General features: G+C 44.5%; 1 protein-coding gene across 3 annotated transcripts; it reads right to left on the reverse strand.

Moving 5' to 3' along the window:
* Positions 1 to 6,627: 6,627 nt before the first annotated feature.
* Prok2 (prokineticin 2) lies at positions 6,628 to 21,721 on the reverse strand. 3 transcript variants are annotated; one of them, NM_015768.2, is made up of 4 exons: positions 21,557 to 21,721; positions 17,838 to 17,963; positions 9,748 to 9,810; positions 6,628 to 7,786 (listed from the first exon to the last, which is right to left on the reverse strand). In NM_015768.2, the coding sequence occupies exons 1-4, from the start codon at positions 21,647 to 21,649 to the stop codon at positions 7,682 to 7,684; spliced, it is 387 nt and encodes a 128-aa protein (NP_056583.1). In that variant the 5' UTR covers positions 21,650 to 21,721; the 3' UTR covers positions 6,628 to 7,681. The 3 variants fall into 3 exon arrangements, with proteins under 3 accessions (NP_056583.1, NP_001032628.1, NP_001163890.1); NM_001037539.2 differs by lacking the exon at positions 9,748 to 9,810; NM_001170419.1 differs by lacking the exons at positions 9,748 to 9,810; positions 17,838 to 17,963.
* Positions 21,722 to 22,102: the final 381 nt, after the last annotated feature.

Consider the following 22,102-nt stretch of genomic DNA (forward strand, 5'->3'; position numbering starts at 1 on the left):
CTCATTAGATTAGGAAAGAGATGATGGAGATGTCTACCAAGATGACTCCAAACAAGGGCCACTTGAATGCTTCTTCCTGCATTGAGGGTGTGTGTTTCAGGAGGCCCCAGGGATTCTGGCTGTTAAGTCAACTCAACCAGCTTCCCCAGGTCCTTCACTGCCTGGGCCTTATGCCAAATGTACTCATCTCTGTTGGAGAGGAAGCTCAATTTTCTTTTAGTAAAGTAAGGGAGATCACATCTGCTCCCTTCCGCTGCTCTGAATTTAAGTCACACAGTCACACGTGAACAATCAGTAAACGGTCTCTGAATGAGCTGTAGAGGACAGCTGCGATCCATAGATCTCTTCTACTAGCCATAGGTTTCTCAGCTCTTAATGAAATGAAAGAAGAAAAGTGATAGGGAATATTAACATTGGCCATGCAAAGGACTAATAATTTATTTCTGTATCCTCATAAAAACAAAGCAAATACTACTTGCTATGCATCTCGTGTTCGGGGAGCACCTTTTGGCTGCATTGCACCTTGGTAGATGGCTCGATGATGAGAGGGGATAATCTCAGGGTAACACAGGAAGCTGGAGTGGAGTCATTAGGAGGACCCAAGTTTGCTCTTTAATAAAAACCCCTTAGTTAGGGTTCCTATGGCTGTGACGAAACACCACGAACAAGGCAAGTTTGGAAGGAGGAGTTTATTCACATTACTGTTCACTATTAAAGGAAGTCAAAGCAGGAACTCAAACAGGGCTGGAACCTGGAGGCAGGAGCAGATGCAGAGGCCATGGAGGAGTGCTGCTTACTGGGTTGCTCATCACGGCTTACTCTACCTTACTTCTTTCCTTCCTTCCTTCCTTCCTTCCTTCCTTCCTTCCTTCCTTCCTTCCTTCCTTCCTCCCTCCCTCCCTCCCTCCCTCCCTTCCTTCCTTCCTTCCTTCCTTCTTTCTTTCTTTTTTTTTTGTTTTTTCTGTTTTTTGTTTTTTGTTTTTCGAGACAGGGTTTCTCTGTATAGCCCTGGCTGTCCTGGAACTCACTTTGTAGACCAAGCTGGCCTAGAACTCAGAAATCCGCCTGCCTCTGCCTCCCGAGTGCTGGGATTAAAGGCATGCGCAGGAATGATTCTCACCAGCCCGAGAATGATACTTTCTACAGTGGACTGGGTTCTTGCCCCTCAATCACTAAGAAAATGTTTACAGCCAGATCTTATAGATCTCACAACTGAGGTTCCCTCCTTTCAGATGACATGAAACCTCCCAGTGAAACCCCTTTGATGTCACTTATCAGATTTTCATGAAGGTATTAGTGATAGAACTCAGGCCCTAAGGTTTGTGTTGGGAGAGTGATAAGTGCCTTTGTCTGAGCCATTGCATTGACCCCTCCTCTTAGGAAGGTCTATGTTTGCTAGGCGATGGTGACCAGTGCCTTTAATCCCAGCTCTTGGGAGCCAGAGACAGGTAGATCTCTGAGTTTGAGGCTAGCCTGGACTACAGGGTAAAGTTCCAGGACATCACAGAAAAACTACACAGAAAAGCTATGTCTTGAAAACAAACAAACAAAAAGAATGGGTATGTTTAAAATTTCCATAATAAAAGTTTTGTTGATTGAGTTGTGTTTTTTAAATGAGCCAAACTCACTCATGTCAGCACTAATCTTGTCTACAGAGGAATGCAATCCAGGAAACTTCTCAATAGATACTCAAACCTAACTTAATAAAACCGTTTTCTCCAACTTTACTTGAATTTCTTTAATGGGAAACTCTCCCTTCCACACACAGATTACTTGTATTTTAATCAGAAAAATAAACATAGGAATTTCAACAATTGTGGAAGCATGGTTAGCAGTATGGCCTAGAGAATAAACCAGTCCTTAGTGATGAGTGTCACTGAGCCTCTTGCTTCTGCACTGACCCACAAGGGACAAGCAGGGAACATCTAGCTATGCTACATTGCCTTTCTACTACTTTGAATTTATTGTTTCCTTTGATATTGCCCTTTGTAATTTCCTCTTGTGTCTGTGTGTACATATATGTTTCTATATGTTCACATGTATGTGCATTTGAGTGTGTAGGCCAGAGGTGAACCTCTGGTGTCTTCCTCGATTTTTCTCCACCTTAGTTTTTAAGACAGACTCTCTCACTGAACCCAAACTCACCAAAACCCCAAGGATGACTGGTTTGCAAACCCCAGGACTCCAGTCTCCTCTGCGCCAGGTCTGGGATTGTTGGCATTTGCTGCTACTTTCTACTTTTTATGTGATTTCCGGAGATGGTACTCAGGTCATTATGTTTGCACAAGTACTTGAGGTCATTATGTTTGCACAAGTACTTGACCAACTGAGCTGTCTCCACAGTCTGCCAAGGGTTAACTTTTATGATTGTTTTATCTTTTGAGGAGGTAAAATGTAAAGTTTAAAAAAAATATTAAGTTGGGCTGGAGAGATGGCTCAGTAGTTAAGAGCACTGACTGCTCTTCCGGAGGTCCTGAGTTCAATTCCCAGCAACCACATGGTGGCTCACAGCCATCTGCAGTGGGTTCTGATTCCCTCTTCTGGTGTGTCTGAAGACTGTGACAGTGTGCTCATATACATAAACTAAATAAATAAATCTTTAAAAGAAAAATCAAGTAGACACAAAAGAGCTTTAGTCTAAAGCACAGGTTCTCATCTCAACCTGCTGCCTCCAGAAGAAACATGACAATGTCTAATGACGCTGTCAGAGCTAGGGTAGGATACTGGAATCCTACTACAGGGTACAATACTGCCAACCACAAAGTTAGCAGGATGCGGGGTGGGTGGGCATGAACCCCAGGAACTCATGGGGACAAAGACACCTGGGAATATGCATGGGTGGTAACTCCAGAGAGCAGGCCACTGCACAGCTGCAAGCATGAGGGGCCCAGATATCACAAGGAAGTCCCCAGGAGGGCACAAGGACAGGACAGGTACTCAAAAGTACATGTGCAATCTGAGCATCTTGTCACCATGAATCACTGTGTCCATGTTGAGGACTTCCCACTTTCTTGGTCTTAGTCTTTGGTGACTAGTGGACATTTGGATGAAATGATGACTTATGGACCAGTAGAGCAGAAGTTCTGGGAATCAAGGGCACGAACCAGATGTTGGGGGGGGGGGCAGACAATGAGTCATCTGAAACGTCCCCCTGGGAAGTCCACAGTCAAGAGAGAAGGGAGCTACAGGAGAGCCACAGGTCAAATGGGTAAAACCCTCCCTCCCATCACCTGCCTCCCCCAACCACCACCTGCTTGCTTCACCTGCCTTGGGGTAGGGGTGGTGCTTTCCAGGTTGTTCAAAAGAACTGCACACTACTGCGACCACCACTGAATTCTCTAGGGCAGCTCTCCTCTGTGTGTTTCCTTCTATAATGAGAGAGAGAGAGAGAAAGAGAGAGAGAGAGAGAGAGAGAGAGAGAGAGAGAGAGAGAGAGAGAGAGAGAGAGAGATATCAGAGTGAATTATGCCAAGGAACAAAAGAACTTTCAAAGATATTTATCTCCTGCCTTCCAACTTAAGTAGAAATGTGTCTTGTTGGTCAATGTCACTTAGTGGTGTCCTTTCCAGAGACTTGCAGTCCTTTTACTCTTTTTCAGTGCCTCTCAACTATAGGCAGACCTTAAAGGAGAAAAGCTTTTAAAAGTATCAACACCCAGGCTTCATCCCAGACAAAGCAAATTAACATCCTGGAGGATGGGAGATGTTGGGAAAGCTGGGAACAGAACCTCCAAAACAATGTGTCAGCCGAGCATAGATGCACAACTCTAATCCTGGCACTTGAGAGGATGAGGCAGGAATAAAATGGTTCATAGCCTGTCACATATGGTGAGACCCTGCATGCCTCTAACACGGAGAAGTGCATATCAAGAGTGCCTCTAGCACTGGGGAATGTGTGTACTGAATACAGCCTGGTGAGTTTGGTGGGAGTAAAGACTGATTTTCTTAAGGATCCATTGGCAGGGCTGGAGAGATGGCTCAGCGGTTAAGAGCACTGTCTGCTCTTCATAGCCATCTATAATGGGATCTGATGCCTTCTTCTGGCAGGCAACTGTACATGCAGATAGAGCACTAATATACATACAATAAAATCTTTTTAAAAAAGGATCCATTGATAAAAGTCTGTCTTAGGATATCTTTAGAAATGCTAGCAGAGAAATCTGTTGTGTGGAATGGTGACTACAGTTAGCGTTACCTCCCACACATAGATGTTCAATGTCTTCACAATGAAGAATAGATATGTGAGGTGGGTGGGAATGCCAATTAGAGCAGGCTAGCCATTTTACAATATATGTATAACTCAAAATAGTATGGATACCATAGACATTTTATTTGCGAATTAACTTTTTTTCAGTAGTGGAAGGTGTATAGATGTTAAACACACACACACACAAATGGAGCAGGGGACAGATCACAGTAGTATTAAATATTAGTTCCAAGGATATTATCTGAAGTGTGTGAGCATATGAAACAGAAAGGTCACAAGGGGTTATCAGTGGGTTTTATAGTGGTGTGTGCTAAATATCATGCCCTGATCTTGAGATTAACAATACAGTCTGCCTTCCATCCTCTGGCAAAGTAAGCCAGGAAAGAACAGATTGAGTGAGGTTCCTGATATGAGACCCAGAGGAGGATGGGATTGTGTTTGGTTTGTACCTGGATTGACTTGACTCTGCACAGCTTTCGAAACAAGAGCCACATTGGAGTGACTGACAAGGAGTACCAGAGCCTTTGGCTGTTGGGAGTAGTAGTTTCAGCACCAACTTTTCCTTTGGTAAAATAACAAAGCCCAATTTTTTAGTGCAAAGTTAGAAATGACCTTTGGTCTGTGTCAGCTCCTCTTCCCGTTGCTCTGACAAAATACTCCACAAGAAGCAACCTGAGGAATGGGCTATGTGGGGTCACAGCTTGAGGGGATACTACATCTATCTGCGAGGAGAAGGCGTGGCAGCAGAAGACTGAAGCTGGATGTCACATTGCACCCAGAGCAGAGAAACAGGAAGACAACAGGGTGGGAGGTGGCCAGGGTACGAATCCTCACAGTGGCTCGTCCCCTTGGTGGTTGAGTGTGGAGGCCATTTCACATTCAAACTTTACACTGTCTATGAAAGCTGACAGAAAAAAAAAGTGGAAAGGTCACTTGAATTTGGTCACTAGCTGTTGGCTAGTTCTGCCGTCTTGCACTTTAGAAAACTCACACCATGTATTTGCCAGAAATAGACCAGCTATTTGTTTTTTCACCTGGAAATCCCCACCTTGCCTTACCTTGTAGGGTTTCAGGACTAGGACACCCCATCAGGACTAGGACATCCCAGACATTCTGAAGGGCCATCCTGGGAGCAGAAGATGCAGTTGCCAGGGTATAGACCTATCTAGTCACATAAAAATGTCCCAGACCACCTCTGAGGGCTGACTGGATAGATGGCCCAGGCTGTTACAAGCATTTTCTGTGCAAACCTGACCACCTGAGTTTGCTCCCCAGGTGACCTTCACAGGTCACCTTGCCTCCTTGGTGCCTTGGCACATGCCTCCTTCCTCACACGGTCTCTCTTACACATAATACTTAAGGAAATATAACTTCTGAGAAATGGGATCACAAGGTTTGTGAAAGTTATTTGAAAGGTGATGGGTTTTGATGGCAATTAAGAATGTGATGCTAAAACATAGTAGAAAATAATGAGCTGAGGGAAAGAGAGCAAACACCAAGGCTCGGGGGCTGCAGGTGGGAATGGCTACCCAGCTCTGCCGTATTTTGGTCCTCTTGGCTGGGCACCTGAGACTCTATCCCTTTATGTATGAACCTTAAAACTGGATTGCTTATATGTAAGAGCAAGATTGTTTAAGAGATAGTTGTGGCTTTCAATTCTGGTGAAAATTAAGATTAAAATTACATGTTGCCACTTAGTGACACTTAGAGTCTCTGGAATGATAGGTAAAAATAACTTCAGCCAGATTTCTTGGCATGCCCGTTTTCTTTCCCATAATTCTCCTTGTTGATGTTTCTTGTTTTCTTCCAGCATAAACGGAGACCACTTTGCCTAGCAGCGATGGTGATTAGTATACCCAGATCCCATCCAGTTGTACCAGACATCAGTTCCTGTGCAGTCCCTGACTGAGCAAACCACCAGAGCAGACCCCAGGGTCCACTTCAGGGAACATCGGGTGGGTGGGTAGGCGTGGCAAATGTGTAGTCAGTTAAACTTGAGGGTTCAGATGTTTATTTGTGACACAATATGGGTTGACAACACTTAGTGAGTTGTTCAAGGCCAGACCACATTGGTACCACTGTGCAGTTCGAGCCTAACCCATGTCACGCCACGCATCACACATGCCCCATCGGATCTCGCAGGGCAAGCCTACGGGTCCATGCCAGCTAACAATCGCTTCCGGGTGCCATGCTTTCCTTCACTTGCCAAAGCTTTTTTGTTTTGGCTTTTGTTTTTTTGAATACACATGGTTTATTTATTCGTTTTTGTGCTACCTTGAAATTCACACAAACACAGCTCTCCTGGATGTGAGATGAAAATGCATGTATCGTTAGAGTGAATTCACCAGCTTTGGGGTGTCTGCCGACTTTAGGATGAGGGCTATATAGAAATCCGCTCGTAATAAAAACTGTTGACAGCCGTGACAAAAATAAGGATATAATATCAAAATAAATCAAAGGATATACAGTATTGTCATTATTCTGATACAGAATTTTTTTTTTTTTTTACATAGAAATATTGATACCAGTACAAATGGCAGGATATCAGGAAATCCATTTACATTAGACCTTTGGGTTACAAATAAAGTTTAAATTATAACTTAACACCGATTTTTTAAAATGATGACTCCTGTCATGCCAGATGAAAATCAATGCTTCCTCGAGTGGCGTTCTTTAAAATGTCTCCAACAAGAAGACTTAAAGAAAAAAAAAAAAAGCTTCAGATAAAAAAGAAAAAGACATGTAATATTCCACAACAAGGAGAAAATGTCTTTTACTTAAACAAATCTAGATAAACGGGCCAGGTTCCTTCAGGGTCCCGTTAATTTTGTCCTCCCACCAGTTAAACAGCAGAACTGAAAGCCAGTGGGCCAGATGGGTGCAGGAAAGTTCCTGGAGCGCTCCCAACGTCTGCCCCAAATGAGCTGCTTGGGGGATCTGGTTCAAACCTGTACAGTGCTAGCTCTCTGAGCCTCCTCAGTGGGTCCACCAGCAAGGCGGGGAAGTGTAGAAACCCACAATGCTACAGTAAGGTGAGGATCATCAGAGTCTTTGAAGAGTAAGGGTGTGTCTGTCTGCGCATGGGCAGGGCGGGGCGGGGCGGGGCGGGGCGAGTGGGGCAAAGGGCAAAAGGAAGTTTCTGCAACAGATTGTTCCCTCTTATTCTCCTATTTGTGAAAACAGTTGTTATTGGCATTCAAAAATGTCAAGGCAAAACATAAACAGGGAAATGAGAAGCCATGTCAGAAAGTCCTCTATAAATCTCTCCAAAAATCAAAACTTTCCTTCAAGGAAAGGAAAAAAAAAAAAAAAAAAAAGCCACTTCAAAAATCAAAGATAGAAACGTTACTTGGAAAGTCAAGGAAGGGGGAGAACATTTCTTTCTGGAGTATTCTTTGTTTGCCACAATTACAAGTGAGACTCGACGGACATTGTGCAGCGGAGGGTCGCATTTCAAGTTCCTACTTCAGAGTGATCATTTCCGGGCCAAGCAAATAAACCGGTTGAAAGAAGTCCTTAAACACGCCAAGCCTGGCAGGCAGGGGCAGGTGTGGTGCATCCTCCGCCCCCAAAATGGAACCTAAGAGAGAAAAGGGGACCAAGTCAGGAAAAAATTGACCTTTCAACTTACCTGTTGGTTTAGTGTGTAATGTGTATGTCTATGTATGGTACGTGCACTTCAGTGTGCAGGACGATCCCCACACACATGAAGGCAGAAGCCAGAGCAGGCCGTCCATCTTCCTCTATCTATGGACATCTTATTTTGTCAGAACAGGGTCTTTTACTGAACCATACAATTGCTGTTTCAACTAGGTTGGCAGGTCAGTGATATCTCGGGGTACACCTGTCTCTGCTCCCCAGTGTTGGGGGTCACAGGCATAAGCACCCATGCTTGGCTTTTTATGTGCATATTGGAGATTCGAACTAGGGCCTTTTGTGCTTGCAGAACAAGCTCTTACCCACAGAGCCATCTGTCCAGCACGCATACAAAATAAAAGTTAAAACAAATGATGCCATTTTGCAGATGATTGAATCCTAAATCTGTATTATCAAATGCTCACTAGACCATACACAAAACCGTGTGTGTGTGTGTGTGTGTGTGTGTGTGTGTGAGTGAGTGAGTGTATCCATTCTGCCTCCCATCCCTGCCATCAGTTTGTGAAGATTTCAAATACAGACTCACACCTGTTTTACAGATGAGAGATGGGGGAGCAGAGAGGAGAATACAGCCCAAGTTCACACATCTGGAGGTGAAGGTTTGGCTACAGATGGAAAGGAAATAGTCTTTATGCCTTCTGCATTTTCTCATATTGGTGTTTTGTGTGCATGTGCGTGCGTGCGTGTGTGTGTGTGTGTGTGTATGTGTGTGTGTGTAGTGCACACACACACACACACAATGTGGTGTACAGAGGTGCATTTATGCAGACTCCATGTGGAGGGCTAAGCTGGATGCTGAATGCTCTTTCCTCCATCACTTTCCCACTTTTTGAGACAGTGTCTCTTATGAAGCTGGAATGGCTGATTCCGCTAGGCTGGCTGCCCACTGAGCCGCAGAATCCACTTGCTGCCTCCCCAGCCCTGGGATTACAGACGTTCACCACTGCATGTGGCCTTTGTACTGAGAGGTTCTGGAGAACAGAATCCAGAGCTTTATGCTTGTGTCGCAAGTGGCATGTTACTGAATGAGCCATCTCCCTATCTAAGCCCTATAAGGGAAGGCATGCCTAGACAGGACCACATACATGTATTCCATGCAAGTACGAATCCACAGCCAGCCAGTCAGGAACACACAAGTCCGAGCATTCACACACAGCCACCAAAGCTAGATCACTGAGGATGTTCAGAGCGAATTCACGGGAAAGATAAGCTCAGTCTGAAGAACGAGACGGGACCAGAAGCTGACCCAGGAGAGAAGGCCTGCCTAATGCCCAAAGCCACTTCTCAGTCCCTGTACATACCATTGGTGGAGCTGGACTGAGACGTTAACTGATATGGCTAACACTAGAAAATACATATGCTTTCCAATGGCCTAAAACAGAGACAGGAAACCCGCCCCCACCCTGTAGGCACAGGACCTCTAGTTCAGCTAACACCCTGGCCAGGTTGGATGGTTCAGTCCCATAATCACGGCACTCAGAATACCAAAAAGGGAGAATCATGAATTTGAGAGTAGCCTGGATGAGAGAGAGAGAGAGAGAGAGAGAGAGAGAGAGAGAGAGAGAGAGAGAGAGAGCTCCTTGTCAGAAAATTCAAACTTCCCGTTTCCAACTTCAAATCTTATGTTAGCTGTCATTCTATGTATTTCTAGTCTGTCCTATCAGAAGAAGACACCCCACAACAATTACCCAGATGCTTTCAAAATAGAATTCTTTTATACATTAAAAAAAAAAAAAAGCAAAAGTCTGTCTTCAGACAGTGGCAAAACCATTCTGACCTTACTCTTGGTTTGCTCTAACAGGGCAGACCTAATTGTGATGCACACGATAAAAGCCGGGCGCCCTCGGCGCATGCTTTGGCAGGTCCGTGCTCTCTCTTTCTTACCTCCTTCTTCCTCTTTCTTCTCTTCGCCCTTCTTCTTTCCTGCCTTCCATTTGCAACATGACTCTGAATGGGTCAGGGAGATGAGTGACATCAATAAAACACAAAGGAAGTCAGAGAAGTAATAGAGGGCAGGGCTGGTGGTGTGGTCAGCAGGCAGAGCAGGGCTCAGCCAGGCTCCTCTGGGGCCTTTCTGATGCATGGCTATTTCCGAAGGACTAAACATGGCATCTATACACAGCCATGCTGTCCGTAGGGCTAGGGCAGATGGTATGCTCAGAATGGTCCTGCCACTGAGGGAGTCAAGGCTGCTGCCTTGATGCCTACCACCCACAACACATCAGACAGGTGAGCACAGCTGGGCCAGCTTAGACAACCACAACTTGGGCAGTGTGAGATGGGGCCATCTGCTTTGGCTCTGAGATTTTTGCCAGACTCCTCTGAGGCAAGCCTTAAAGTCCAAAATAGAGCAGTGGTTCCCAATTACCAGGGGTGATTCCATTCATAGGGCAATACCCAGCCAATTGTGTTTGTCACAGCTGGGATGGGGGAGATGCTTATTTTAGTGAATAGATGCTAGAAATGTGCTAAAGCCCTAGTTGTCCAGGAGAGCCCTTTTAGTAAACAGTGAGCTGGCTCAAAATGGTCATGGAAATTAATAACCAAGAGCTGGCAGCTATAGTTACGGAACTGTGCCTGTCCCAGGCAAGTGTAAAATAGTCAAATACTGCTTATCCAAGGGTTCTGCTCAGGACACAGGAAGCAAGGTAAAAGCAGACGTGCTGCCCCTGTTCTAGGTACTGATCTCCAGCCCCTGTTCTAGGCACTGAAAGATACAAGGAAGCAGAAAGGAAAGGCCCTTTGTAGGAACACCAAGGCACACCTGACTCTAGGGGCCTATGGGCCCCTCCTCTGGGTGCTTGCCTTTTCTCATGCAAACCAAGACCCAATCAGCACTTCTTCCAAGCATCCTTTCCAAGCAGCCTGAGGTCAGCACAGTTCTCTTTCTTCCTCTCCACCTGAAGTCCCTAGCGGCAAACACCCGTTCTGCAGACTCTTGCCTGCTTCTCCATTCACTTCTAGGTTCAGAAGCAGCACAAAATGAAGCACACGGGTGTCAACGGAGGGATGAGATGTTTACATCGGTGCACATTCTACCCACTAGTCCAAACCTGGTGGCTTTAGAACCAGTGGGGCACCAGTCTCTTACAGCCTACAATTCCAAACAGCAAATTCTAAACTCATCAAGACAGAACCTGGCTCGTTCTTACTTGGAGAACTTCTAAAGGGAAGATGGCACTTCTAAAAGGGAAGACTGAAGCACAGACCTGTAAAATCCTAGCTACTTGGGGGGAACTGAGGCAGGAAGATAGTGAGTTCAAGGCCAGCTTGGACCACTTAGTGAGACCCTATCTCAAAATACAAAAAAACATGTTGCTGAGGAGATAGCTTGGTGGCAGAGTGCTCGCCTAAGCATTGAGGTCCTAGTTTCAATCTCCAATGAAACACACACACACACACACACACACACACACACACACACACACACATGCGCACACACACAGGGGCAGGGGAGGGAAGAAGGAAGCGTGGGAGCTGACTCTGGAGTAATGGAACTGCTTTCTATGCTGACTGTACAATTGCCTGTTGCTGAATTGTCCTCTAGTTTTGCAAGATGCCACCAACTGGAGAAACTGGGTATAGAGTGAAGGTTGAGGACCCTAGGTCAAGCTGCGAGCTGTTTCTGTCCGTGAGGCACAGTTGACTTGAACCTGCAGCCACAGCTCTGATACTGCACTGGTGATTCTTGATGTCCTCATTAGGAAGAATGAGGAAACCACACGGTACCTTCTCTCTATCCATCTTTTACTAAACTGTTAAGCCACGTTATCTTTTATTCTTACTAAAAATGTTCAGCATTAACAAATACTATCAAAGCCTTTTGAAAAGAACACATGCTTACATCGTATTCACAGTGCTTAGTCATACACTGGCTTCAGAAGGAGAACAACTAAGTTCTACATCTTCAAAATCTTTCTTAGTAGGTTACTTACTGTAATCTCAATATTCAGGAGGTGGACGGTTACAAATTCTACATAGTGAGTGACTGAAAAATGAAAGAGAAATAGAAAGAGACAGAGAGGAAGAGAGAGTGAAAATGGAAAGAAAAAAGAAAAGAAAGAAAATTATGTTAAAATGTTTATATAAAAGTGGGTGGGGCAGGGAAATCGCTGCCAGTTAAGTGTCCGCTGTGTAAGCTCAGACCTGACTCTCATCCCAGCATCCACAGGAAAGCCAGGCACACTGCACATCTGTAATCCCAGTGAGCTAAAACAGCTGGATGACTGGCAAACACCTGTCAGGAACTCCAGGTTCAGTGAAAAGACCATGTCTCAAAAAATGAGGTAGAAAATGACAGCAACATTGATCCCTGGTCTTAACACGTGTACGCGCACGCACGCGCGCACACACACACACCTATATAAACATATATTAAAGACACACACAAAAAGTGGATTGGAGCTGGGTGTATAACTCAGTGGGAGAACTCCAGAGTGGGCAAAGCTCTATGTTTAGTCCCTGGACAAACAAACCAGAAGGTTGAACAAATTTAAAGATGAGATCAAAGAACACCTCCTTAAAGTGAAAAAGAATAAAACAAAAAATTTCAAGTGTTAAATATATTCATCAATTGGAACAGAAAGCCTGGCATCAAAATCCTTCTTTTTCAGTATTCTTGTTTTTTTTTTTAATTATGAAAATCATAATCTAATAAAAATCACAATGTAACTACTAATAGAATTAAGATAGTGTATTTTGTAGCAGTGTTTCCTAAAAACATGACTGTATAAATCACAAAGTGTTAAAGAAATGAATACCGGTTAAAACTATTGTTTGACATAAGATGTATTTTCTCCAGGTTTTGGGCTAGTGTTTTGGGCTTTTGCTTCCTTGATTATTTTGCCTTTGCCGGTGCTCAGGATTGAACTCAGGTCCTTGGCTCCATGAGGTCCATGCTTCTAACCATAAGCCTAGGAACGTTCCCCCTAAGCCAGGTTGGACTTGAACTCCGGATCCACCTGCCCCAGGGTCCCAAGTGCTGAGATTACAGCCATGTGTAGTAAGGTCCCTCTGTTCTTACCACTTCCAATGACCAGATAGGAAGTAAAAACTTCTGTACTTTTAAAACGGTAGACCACAGGTCAATGGATGCTCCTGAGACAGAGCAGGAGACTGGCCTCAGAACTACCTGCCCTTACTCACGCTCTCACTTCATCTTAAATGCTCTTCTGTTTATTCAAAAGACGGATTTGGGGGCAAAACTGAAGAAGGAGAATTTCCCATAAAGGTTCTATAGTTTTACAGTTTACTAAGAAACCTTTTTGGATCTTGAGTAGAAATGAAAAGCTGTACTATACATCAGGAGATATTTATAAAAACATCCTTCCTTGCCTACCTTGAATGTAGCTGAGGACACTCTAGAAGAACTATATTTCTCTAGAATACATTAGCTTTATCTTCACTATGATTATCAACTTCAGTTCTTGGCCCTGAAAACAGCTCATCAAAGTGGCCTTTCAGTGTTTCCAAAACAGGGGGAAAGAATATAGAATGTCATAAAACTGAGTTCTAGAAATATATTTCATGTAGACAACTCGATGGAGGAAGGTGACCATGACACAAAATCTTGTCTTTGAGCGCTTTGCCAGTTTATCAGTTGATTTTTACTATAAACCTATTATATTATTTAAAGATGTATTTGGCCGCCCATGAAAACAAACTGCAGGAATATAAGCAGAGATGTGGGAAAGATGGACTCTCTTGCTTTCAGGATTGAAATGAACTTGAATCATGGAAACAAAATTAAGGTGCTTTTTAAGTATCAAAAATGGCAAGGGAGTCCCTGCCCTGCCCCCGGCCCCGCCCCGGCCCCGCCCCGCCCCACCCCATCCCATCCTGCCCACGTGATCGCTCAGCTACCCTCTTTCTAACTTAAGCTTTGCCTCATTGGGGTCTTGTGAGGAAGAAACTTGGTGGAAGATTAGCCTTGAAGATCGTTATAAGAACGAGACAATCTGTGCTGTGAATCAATCAAAACCCAGGACTGACACCTCCCAAGACATACTTTCAAGAGGACACATAATGTCATAAATGATGCCCATCCCAACAGATGAACCATTCTCAACAGAAATAAAAGAATAATGAAAAAAACACACTTCAGTGAAATGAACTAAGAAAGGCAGCACAGGGTCAGAAGGAGAACCGAGAACTGACGGGAGTCACAGAGGAACCCGGGGCCTCTGCAGGTCAGGTAGAAACACTAGTTGGTGGCTTCAGTAACAGATTAGATCAAGCCGAAGAAAAAAAAAATGACAGGGCTTAAAGACAGATCGGTTGAATTGTTAATGTCAGACAGATTAAGAACCCTTAAAAAATGAAATATTCAAGCCGGGCATGGTGGCACACTCCTTTAATCTCAGCACTCGGGAGCCAGAGGCAGGTGGATTTCTGAGTTCGAGGCCAGCCTGGTCTGCAGAGTGAGCTCCAGGACTGCCAGGGCTATAAAGAGAAACCCTGTCTTGAAAAACCAAAAAAAAAAAAAAAAAAAAAAAAGAAAAGAAAAGAAAAGAAAAGAAATATTCGATTATGAGGGAGAACTACAGGTTGGTGGAGATGGGGGGCATAGAAAACCTCATCAGTAAAATAACAGAAGAAAACTCACCAAGTCTTAGGAAAGACATGGACATCCAGGTACAAGAAACATTTAGAACCTTAAACACACATAACCACAGAAGTAGGTCATCATGATATAGCATAGCTAAGCTGTTAAAAGTATAGGACAAAAAGAATATTACAATCTGCTAGAAATGTCAAGTAACATTTGAAGGCAAATATATTAGATTTATGGCAGATCTCAGAAGGAACTCTAAGTGCCAGGAGGGCACAGAATGATGTATTTTGGGCCCTGAAGGAAAGTACAGCTAAGATTGCTGTACCCAGCAAGGCTGCCCATCACAGTCAACGGACAAGTGGGTACACCTCTGTGATAAGGTTAAATCAAGGGGCCTCACAGCCACAAAGCCATGTTTACAAAAGATGCTTAAGGGACTCCTATACGCAGAAGAGAAAGAATTTAGTAAATAACATCATTAAGAACATGAATAAATCCCACTAGAAAAAGAAACTCACCAATGAAAAAGAAATACTACCAATATAGTAAACTATCAAATTTATAAAATAAACAAGGATAAGAAAAATAGATTAAAAAAAACCAATGTAGTGGTGTAGATTTATATGTCAAGAGTTGGAACAGCACCCAATTTTATAACAACAAAATATTACTAGACATATAGATATTTTGGCCCCAGTGTAACAGTGGGTGGGTGACTTTTAACAGCAAGAGTAACTTTGCATAACTGGAGAAAAGATCCCCAAATTTATGGGGGGGGCACATAGAATATGTCAAATAAGCCAAGGAACTCTAAACAAAACCATACTGGAGAAAAAAAATTAGACACAAGGAAAACATGTCAGGATGTCAGCACAGGCAGGTTCCCTAGATATGGTTTCAAAAAGCAGAGAAAACAAGATACCTGGAATTATTTGCCAAGTTTCTGCTCAGCAAGGCAGATGGTCTTCACTCTGCTGACCTACAGAACAAAGCAGCCTGTGGTGGTTTGGATAATAATGGGCCCCATAGGCTCCTACATTTGAACACTTAGTCCTGAGTTGGTGTAACTGTTTGGGGAGGATTAGGAGGTGTGGCCCTGTTGGAGAAGGTGTGTCACTAGGAATGGATCTGAGGTTCCCTGGGTGCCCTCTGGCCCCTGCTTGTGGTCCAGGCTGAGAACTCTCAGCTGGTCCTGTTGGCATGCAAATGGAAGGACCTGGGAAATGGATCAGACTATAAACCACTTGCCAAGCACACACAAGGACCTGTGTTCAGATCCTTAGCACTTATGTAAAAAAAAGCCAGGCACCAAGTGAGGAAGACGACCCACATCAATGTCTGGCATCCATAAGCACCAAGCAAGGAAGATGACCCACATCAATGTCTGGCATCCATAGGCAAACTCAGAAGCACGCGCACACAAGTACATACACACGTATGCACACATGACACAAACTAAAGCCTGGACTATTAGCATTTATCCTGGTGGGCTTCAGTTAAGGAAAAAATGCTCAAATGACCACAGTTGATTTCACTGGGGTAGAGGAGTCGAGTGGTCAGGGCTGCATAGGAAGGAGGGGGGAGGGTCAGAAAGACATAAGGGTTGCTCTCACATGCTATCTATGTGACCTCAACTGGGATTAATGTTATATATAGAGTACATGGCAAATATAAAAGTACAGCACGGGTGTGATGTATTGTGTAAGAGTGACATACATAACATTTTATATAGACCATATGGCTCATACTCACACCTGACCCACGATAGTCACTGCTATCAACAAGAAAAGGCCACTGTTAAAATGTATACTCTATAAACTCTATACACAACCCATACAATTCTCAGAGCAGAGAGATGATGGGATGCTCCTTAGGGACAATGGCTTCAGTGCACAGAAGAGGACTCGATAGGAGTAAGGAAGAAACTGGATTTGTTAGCCAAAGCAGCTGGGCCAGCCTCACCGGCTTCTGGGAAGCCCAGCATTTAGACAGGTGACTATCGGGAAAGCCAGTTGTATCTTAGAATGTCCAGGAATAAAAGGTGGTGCCGTGCTTAAAAAAAAAAAAAAATGACAAGTGAAGTTTTGTACGGTCAAACCACAGGAAGAGAGGCCCAAAAGTAACAGGAAGCATTTCTCAAGGCCCCCCAACCACAGGGAAGCTGGCCATGAATACCGCTTTCAGACGGGGCTCCCCAGCAACCAAGTGGGGTCCCCACACTGAAGCGCACCTCGCCTGACCTCACTTCCAAAGTTCATTTCCTTAGGGGTGTGAAAATACGGAGTGTTATCTGGCACAGTTCAGATCCCAGGGATGGCTGGAATGGCTATCATAGCTTCAAACCCAAAGGGGGAAGAGAAAAGAAGGCAGAAGGGAGAATTCTATTTGATTTTAAAATATGCTACCTGTACCTGTGAGAAAAAAAAAAAACCCAAACAAACAAAACAAACAAAGAAAGAAAAGAAACACAGTGTCTTCCTTCAAGAAGCAACCTGCCCTAGACCTTTGTTTCACTGCCCTTGGACCAAAATGTATTGACTACAACAATGACAAGAGAGATAGCCACTTGCCAACCTAGAGAACCTGCCTGCCTGACCACACTGTGTTTAAATGTTTTCTGTGTGACAGAGAGGGACACATCTTTCAATCTCCCCCATTTACCTCCGGTTGAGAATCTGCAATTTCTAGGAACACAACCTCTAAGCCCCCCCATCTGACCCGATCCGGAAGGCGCATGCATGGCCTTGCCTCTCAGGGCACATAGTCTTTCCAAAATTTTCTAGGTCATCGTGACATTGAGCTGGTCTGCAATCACACCAGACACTTCAATGTCTCTAATCTCCAGAAGTAATAAGAATCGTATCTCACAGGTGCAGAAGCAAAATACAAAACTTTAACTGGCCACTGTGGTGCAAGCTCAGCACTGGGTGCAGGGCAAAGAAAATAGAATCAGGAGTTCAAGGCCAGCCTGGACAACGTGAGAAGCTGTCTCAAAAACAAACACCAACAAAACAAAGTTTAAGATACAAGAATAAGTGTATTTGTTATTGGTGATTGTCTGAAAAACAAAAAACAAAAAACCAAAACAAACAAAATCCACAAAGATGACTGATTCCTGCTCCATCAGCTGGTTGAGCATAGAGTCTTTTAAAAGAACTCTTTGATTTTACAGAGCATGTTCCAGTAAAATATCTACTTTGTCCACAGGTTAGAAATCATGTTGGTGTAAGGTTATCTTTAATGTCAGGAGAGCAATGGTCTAGAAATGACCACTGGAGTGGAAGGGGAGAGAAGAAAGAAATAGGTGCATCCCCACTGTACCGTCCTCCGGTTTCTGTCTCAAGTGAGCTAGCCAAGTTTTTTGTCATACAGGCCTTGCTCAGTGGGAAGGTACCCCCAGTATCCCCGTGCAGACACTAACTTTCCGAGTCAGGGGGTGGCAGCTGTCGCCCACTTGGCCCATAGGTGTGCAGATCCTTATGCTCTTAACCCAGATACTGACAGCACAGCACATGCCTCCTCCGCACTGAGAGTCCTTGTCGCAAGCCTGAAAGGAAAAGAACCAACAGATAAATATAGATGGTGGGAAAGGCTCAGGCTAGGGAACTCTAAAATTAGCAGGGAAAATCCCCTTTAAATATCCAAATGCCCAGCCCATAAAGTATTTGCCACACGTGCATGAGGACACACGTTCAATCCTCAGAATCTATAAGAAAAGCCAGAGATGTGGTGGCTTGCACCTGCAATCCTGGCTCTGGGAAGATGGAGGCAGGTGGCTCCTTGGGCCCTGGGTGGCCAACCACCAATCTAGCTGGATTGGGGCATTCTAAGCCATGTGAGAAACTATGTCTCAAAAAACAAGGTGGATAGCACTTGAGAACATCTGAGTTTAACTCTTGTCTTCCACACACGTGCCCATACATGCATGTGTGAAACACTCTCCCCAAACATGCGCATGTACATACACAGGAAAAATCCAAAGCAGCAATTTTAATAAAATAAAACCGGAAGTTCCATTTGCGTGTTTACATCTACTGTCAACATCGATCAGAATGTTTCCATAGACTAAAGAGCTCCTATAAGATGAGACATAGGATTTAGGAGGAAGGACAGGAGAGTAGGGGGCTGGGAGGGGGGGACCAACAACACTTCTGCTCTCTTCTTCTGGTGCTTTATGGCTGCACTTGAAGAACGTGTTTATGCTAGCCTTGCACTATACAGTCATGTAGAACTACACAGATCAAATCACATAATTTTATCATTATCAACTGCGGAATATATGGGGCCTAGTTTAGAGAGAAACAGATTGAAATGGTCTGTAAGTATGAAACAACCCAGTGCAGACCTGTAAGGGCACCATTGTACTTACGCTGGATGCTTCTTGCATGGGTACCCTGATTTTCACCATTTCCTCTTTCAAAATAACTCTCTGAGCATGAGAGGGGACAGACCAAGACTTTTGTCCCATCCCACTAGCCTTTCGTACCAGTGACATGCAGAAAGGAACTGACTGGTTTAGGATGGACAGAAACTCATGGACAGAAAGTATGTGTTAGAAACTCAGTTGAACAAGCCCCTGAGGTCCAACAGGTGAGGACAGGCACAGCACACAGCACAGATGCAGCCGTCATTCCTCAAAGGACACACACGGCCCATACAAACTACAGATATGTGCAGCCATTTAGAGAGCCAAAGACTCCACTGTGGAGGACTTCCGTGTAGCAGTAAATAGAATAAGCCTGTGTTGGTGTCCCTGAAAGCTTGTCTTAAGAACCACCAATCCTTCTTAGAGCCAACAACAACAACAACAACGATAAAAACAATAGAATGGGATGCTTTTGTTTAAACCATGTGCAGAAGTCCGTTGTTCAAAATAAGTAGTGGTTAAAAACCACAACTTTAGCCGGGTGGTGGTGGTGCACACCTTTAATCCCAGCACTTGGGAGGCAGAGGCAGGTGGATCTCTGAGTTCGAGGCCAGCCTGGTCTACAAAGTGAGTTCCAGGACAGCCAGGGCTACACAGAGAAACCCTATCTTGTAAAACAAAAACAAAAACAAAAATAAACAAAAAACAAAAAACCCACAACTTTAACTTTGGATGGCTTTTAAAAAAAGAAAGAAAGAAAGAAAAAGGATGGTGTTTAAACATTTCCACCTTTTGTTTCTGAATACCAGAAATCATGCAAACATGACCATCAGAGTCCTATGTGAGGTCTACTCAACAACCTTTTGCAATATGGTTTTAATACATCTATACAAAGATATCAAGTTCAAAGATGTGTGTTAGAGACTCGTGTTTGTAACATATATACAATCTTCTGAACATATACTCTACCTTCTGAAGCCCCGTGAGCTCTTTTTCTTAGACCATTTTTTAAAAAGCCAGCTAAAATCCTTTAAAATTCAATCACTCACTTAGATGTTTATCACCCTGTATACAATATATCTAGATAAATCACTGACTTTTTCATTTGAGTCCAGATGGTTTCTGTCAGGGGAACCTAACTATGTTTTACTGCCACATTGCTTTAGGAAAAAAAATGTTTTCCAATACCCTTTTCATAACATTGAATTAACAACAACAACGACAACCAAAAACCAAAAAAAAAAAAAAAAAAACAAAAAAAACAAAACCAGGAGTCCACAAGACTTTATCACAACCACCCAACCCCACCAGCATGTAAACTTGAAATGAGATAAAATTTCATTTCATAACACAAAGCTTCATTTGTTGGAAATTTACAAAGAATTGCATAAGTTTATATCGTTTTAATTAGACAGCTGCTTCCGAGTACCCTTCATTCTTCTTAACCCATTGCAGAGCCAAGCAAACAGTGTCCTCCTGTGAGTGGAACAAAACGACATTTGCACTGCCCAGGAACCTTGGGGCTTAGAGGATTAGGAAACACTTAGAATGGACCAGCAGGGAGGAAAAAAAAACCCAACCCAATCATGTTTCCATTCCCATGTGTTACAAAGACACTGTAGAAACGTTTGTTCATGCACACCAACTGGCAACCAGTGAAGCTATATACATGGTTTTAAGAATTGCTACTCTAATAAATACCACAAGGCATTAAAAATCGAGTATCTATGGGGTATCGCCCAATGCTGTCATAGGCCAGAGCTTTCAGAATGTAATCTGCACACTAAGAAACATGGAGACCATCAATCTTTATTTATTCAGCATAATGACCCTTCTTGTAAGTGACTTGTTACTTTATTACCTGTATGTTGTTCCAATCACATCTCTATTAAAATCCAATCATGTGTACTTAGATGTTAAAAGTGATTTAAATAAGTAAATCTAGTAAAAAAAAAATGCTAGCAACTTTATTTTTTTCTTTAACGAGTAAAACAACAGCCAACAGCCAAGGTTCTGCTGGGCTATTAAAAGAGACTTCCGAAATTTTGTACTGTGAACTCATTCTTCAGATAGACCAAAAAAAACAACAACAACAACCTGTCAGGAGTTTTGAAAGAATGGGCTATTTCTAAGCATGAAGAAGACACTCTCTGTGAGTTTAAATAATGTCTAGCAACAGCCTGCTCCATCACTAAGCCCTAGGAGTGAGGTATCAGGAGTCATACTTGACAATTTATGTAAGGAGAACTTCACGGTGAAAGGGAGGGAAGAGGGTGGTAAAGAATAATATAAAAGAGCAGCTGCCCCAGAACCCAGTAAGAAGAGCCCACAATTGCTTTCCAAAGCCCCACACGTGGCCCGGACCCAAGTTATTTCACAGGGTAAGAAGCCACTCGGGAGCCGTGGAGTTTGAGGTGTACATCTTGCTCTTTTCCAAATTAAGTAAGAGCGGCCGGATTTGGGGGTGTAGGTTTTCCAGCTCCTGGAAAATAACTTTCTCGCTGGGGAAGAAACTTGTTTGAGCTGCTGAATAGAACAGCAGACCAAACCGGAGGAGTGCGGGAGGGAGGGAAGGGGAAGACAGCAGCAGCTGAGGCTGTTTAATTCCATCTTGAGCCTGGCTGTCCCCTGCCTTGGGAGCAGAACGTGTTCCCAAGTGGCCAAAGAACTATCCCAGAGAATGCCACACAGGGCACGCCCTTCCTGGGCCCTACACACCCTGAGCCCGGTGTCTCTTGGGCGATCCTGGCGCGACAGGTGCGCGGGCAGCTTACCCCGGTGATGACCGCGGCATCCCCGGCGGGCGGTGTGAACAGCAGCGGTAGCAGCAGAAGTAGCAGTAGCGGGGCACAGCGCGGGTCCCCCATGGCGTCCCGGGGACGCGGTGGCGGTTAGGGGACGCGTTCCGGGGCGTTGGGACCCGGGACGTTGGGGACGCGTGGCCGGGCTGCTCTGCGGAGCTGCGAGCCTGGCGGCGGTTATAAAGGCGAGCCCCGCGGTGACTCACGCCAGGCAGCACGCGGGGGGCACGGCGCGGGCACACACCCCGCGCTCCACGCGCACACGCGCACGTGCCCCGCGCCCCACGCGCAAAGCGCCACGCGGGCAGAGCCCCCGCGGGGCGCCGCAGCCCTAGCCAGCCTTCCTGAAGCTTTTGTGGTCTCAGAAACCCTCCTCCTTCGCCGTCCTGTTTTCCAGAGCCTCACGTGCTCAGCCCCCACACTCGCAGAGGCACATCATTTGCCATACAGATGTGCAGGGGGTACCCACGACGTGCCAGACGCGGCGGACACAACTGCACTGTATTTGTACACATTTGT

Source organism: Mus musculus, chromosome 6, assembly GCF_000001635.26.
Source record: "Mus musculus strain C57BL/6J chromosome 6, GRCm38.p6 C57BL/6J".
NCBI lineage: Eukaryota > Metazoa > Chordata > Mammalia > Rodentia > Muridae > Mus > Mus musculus.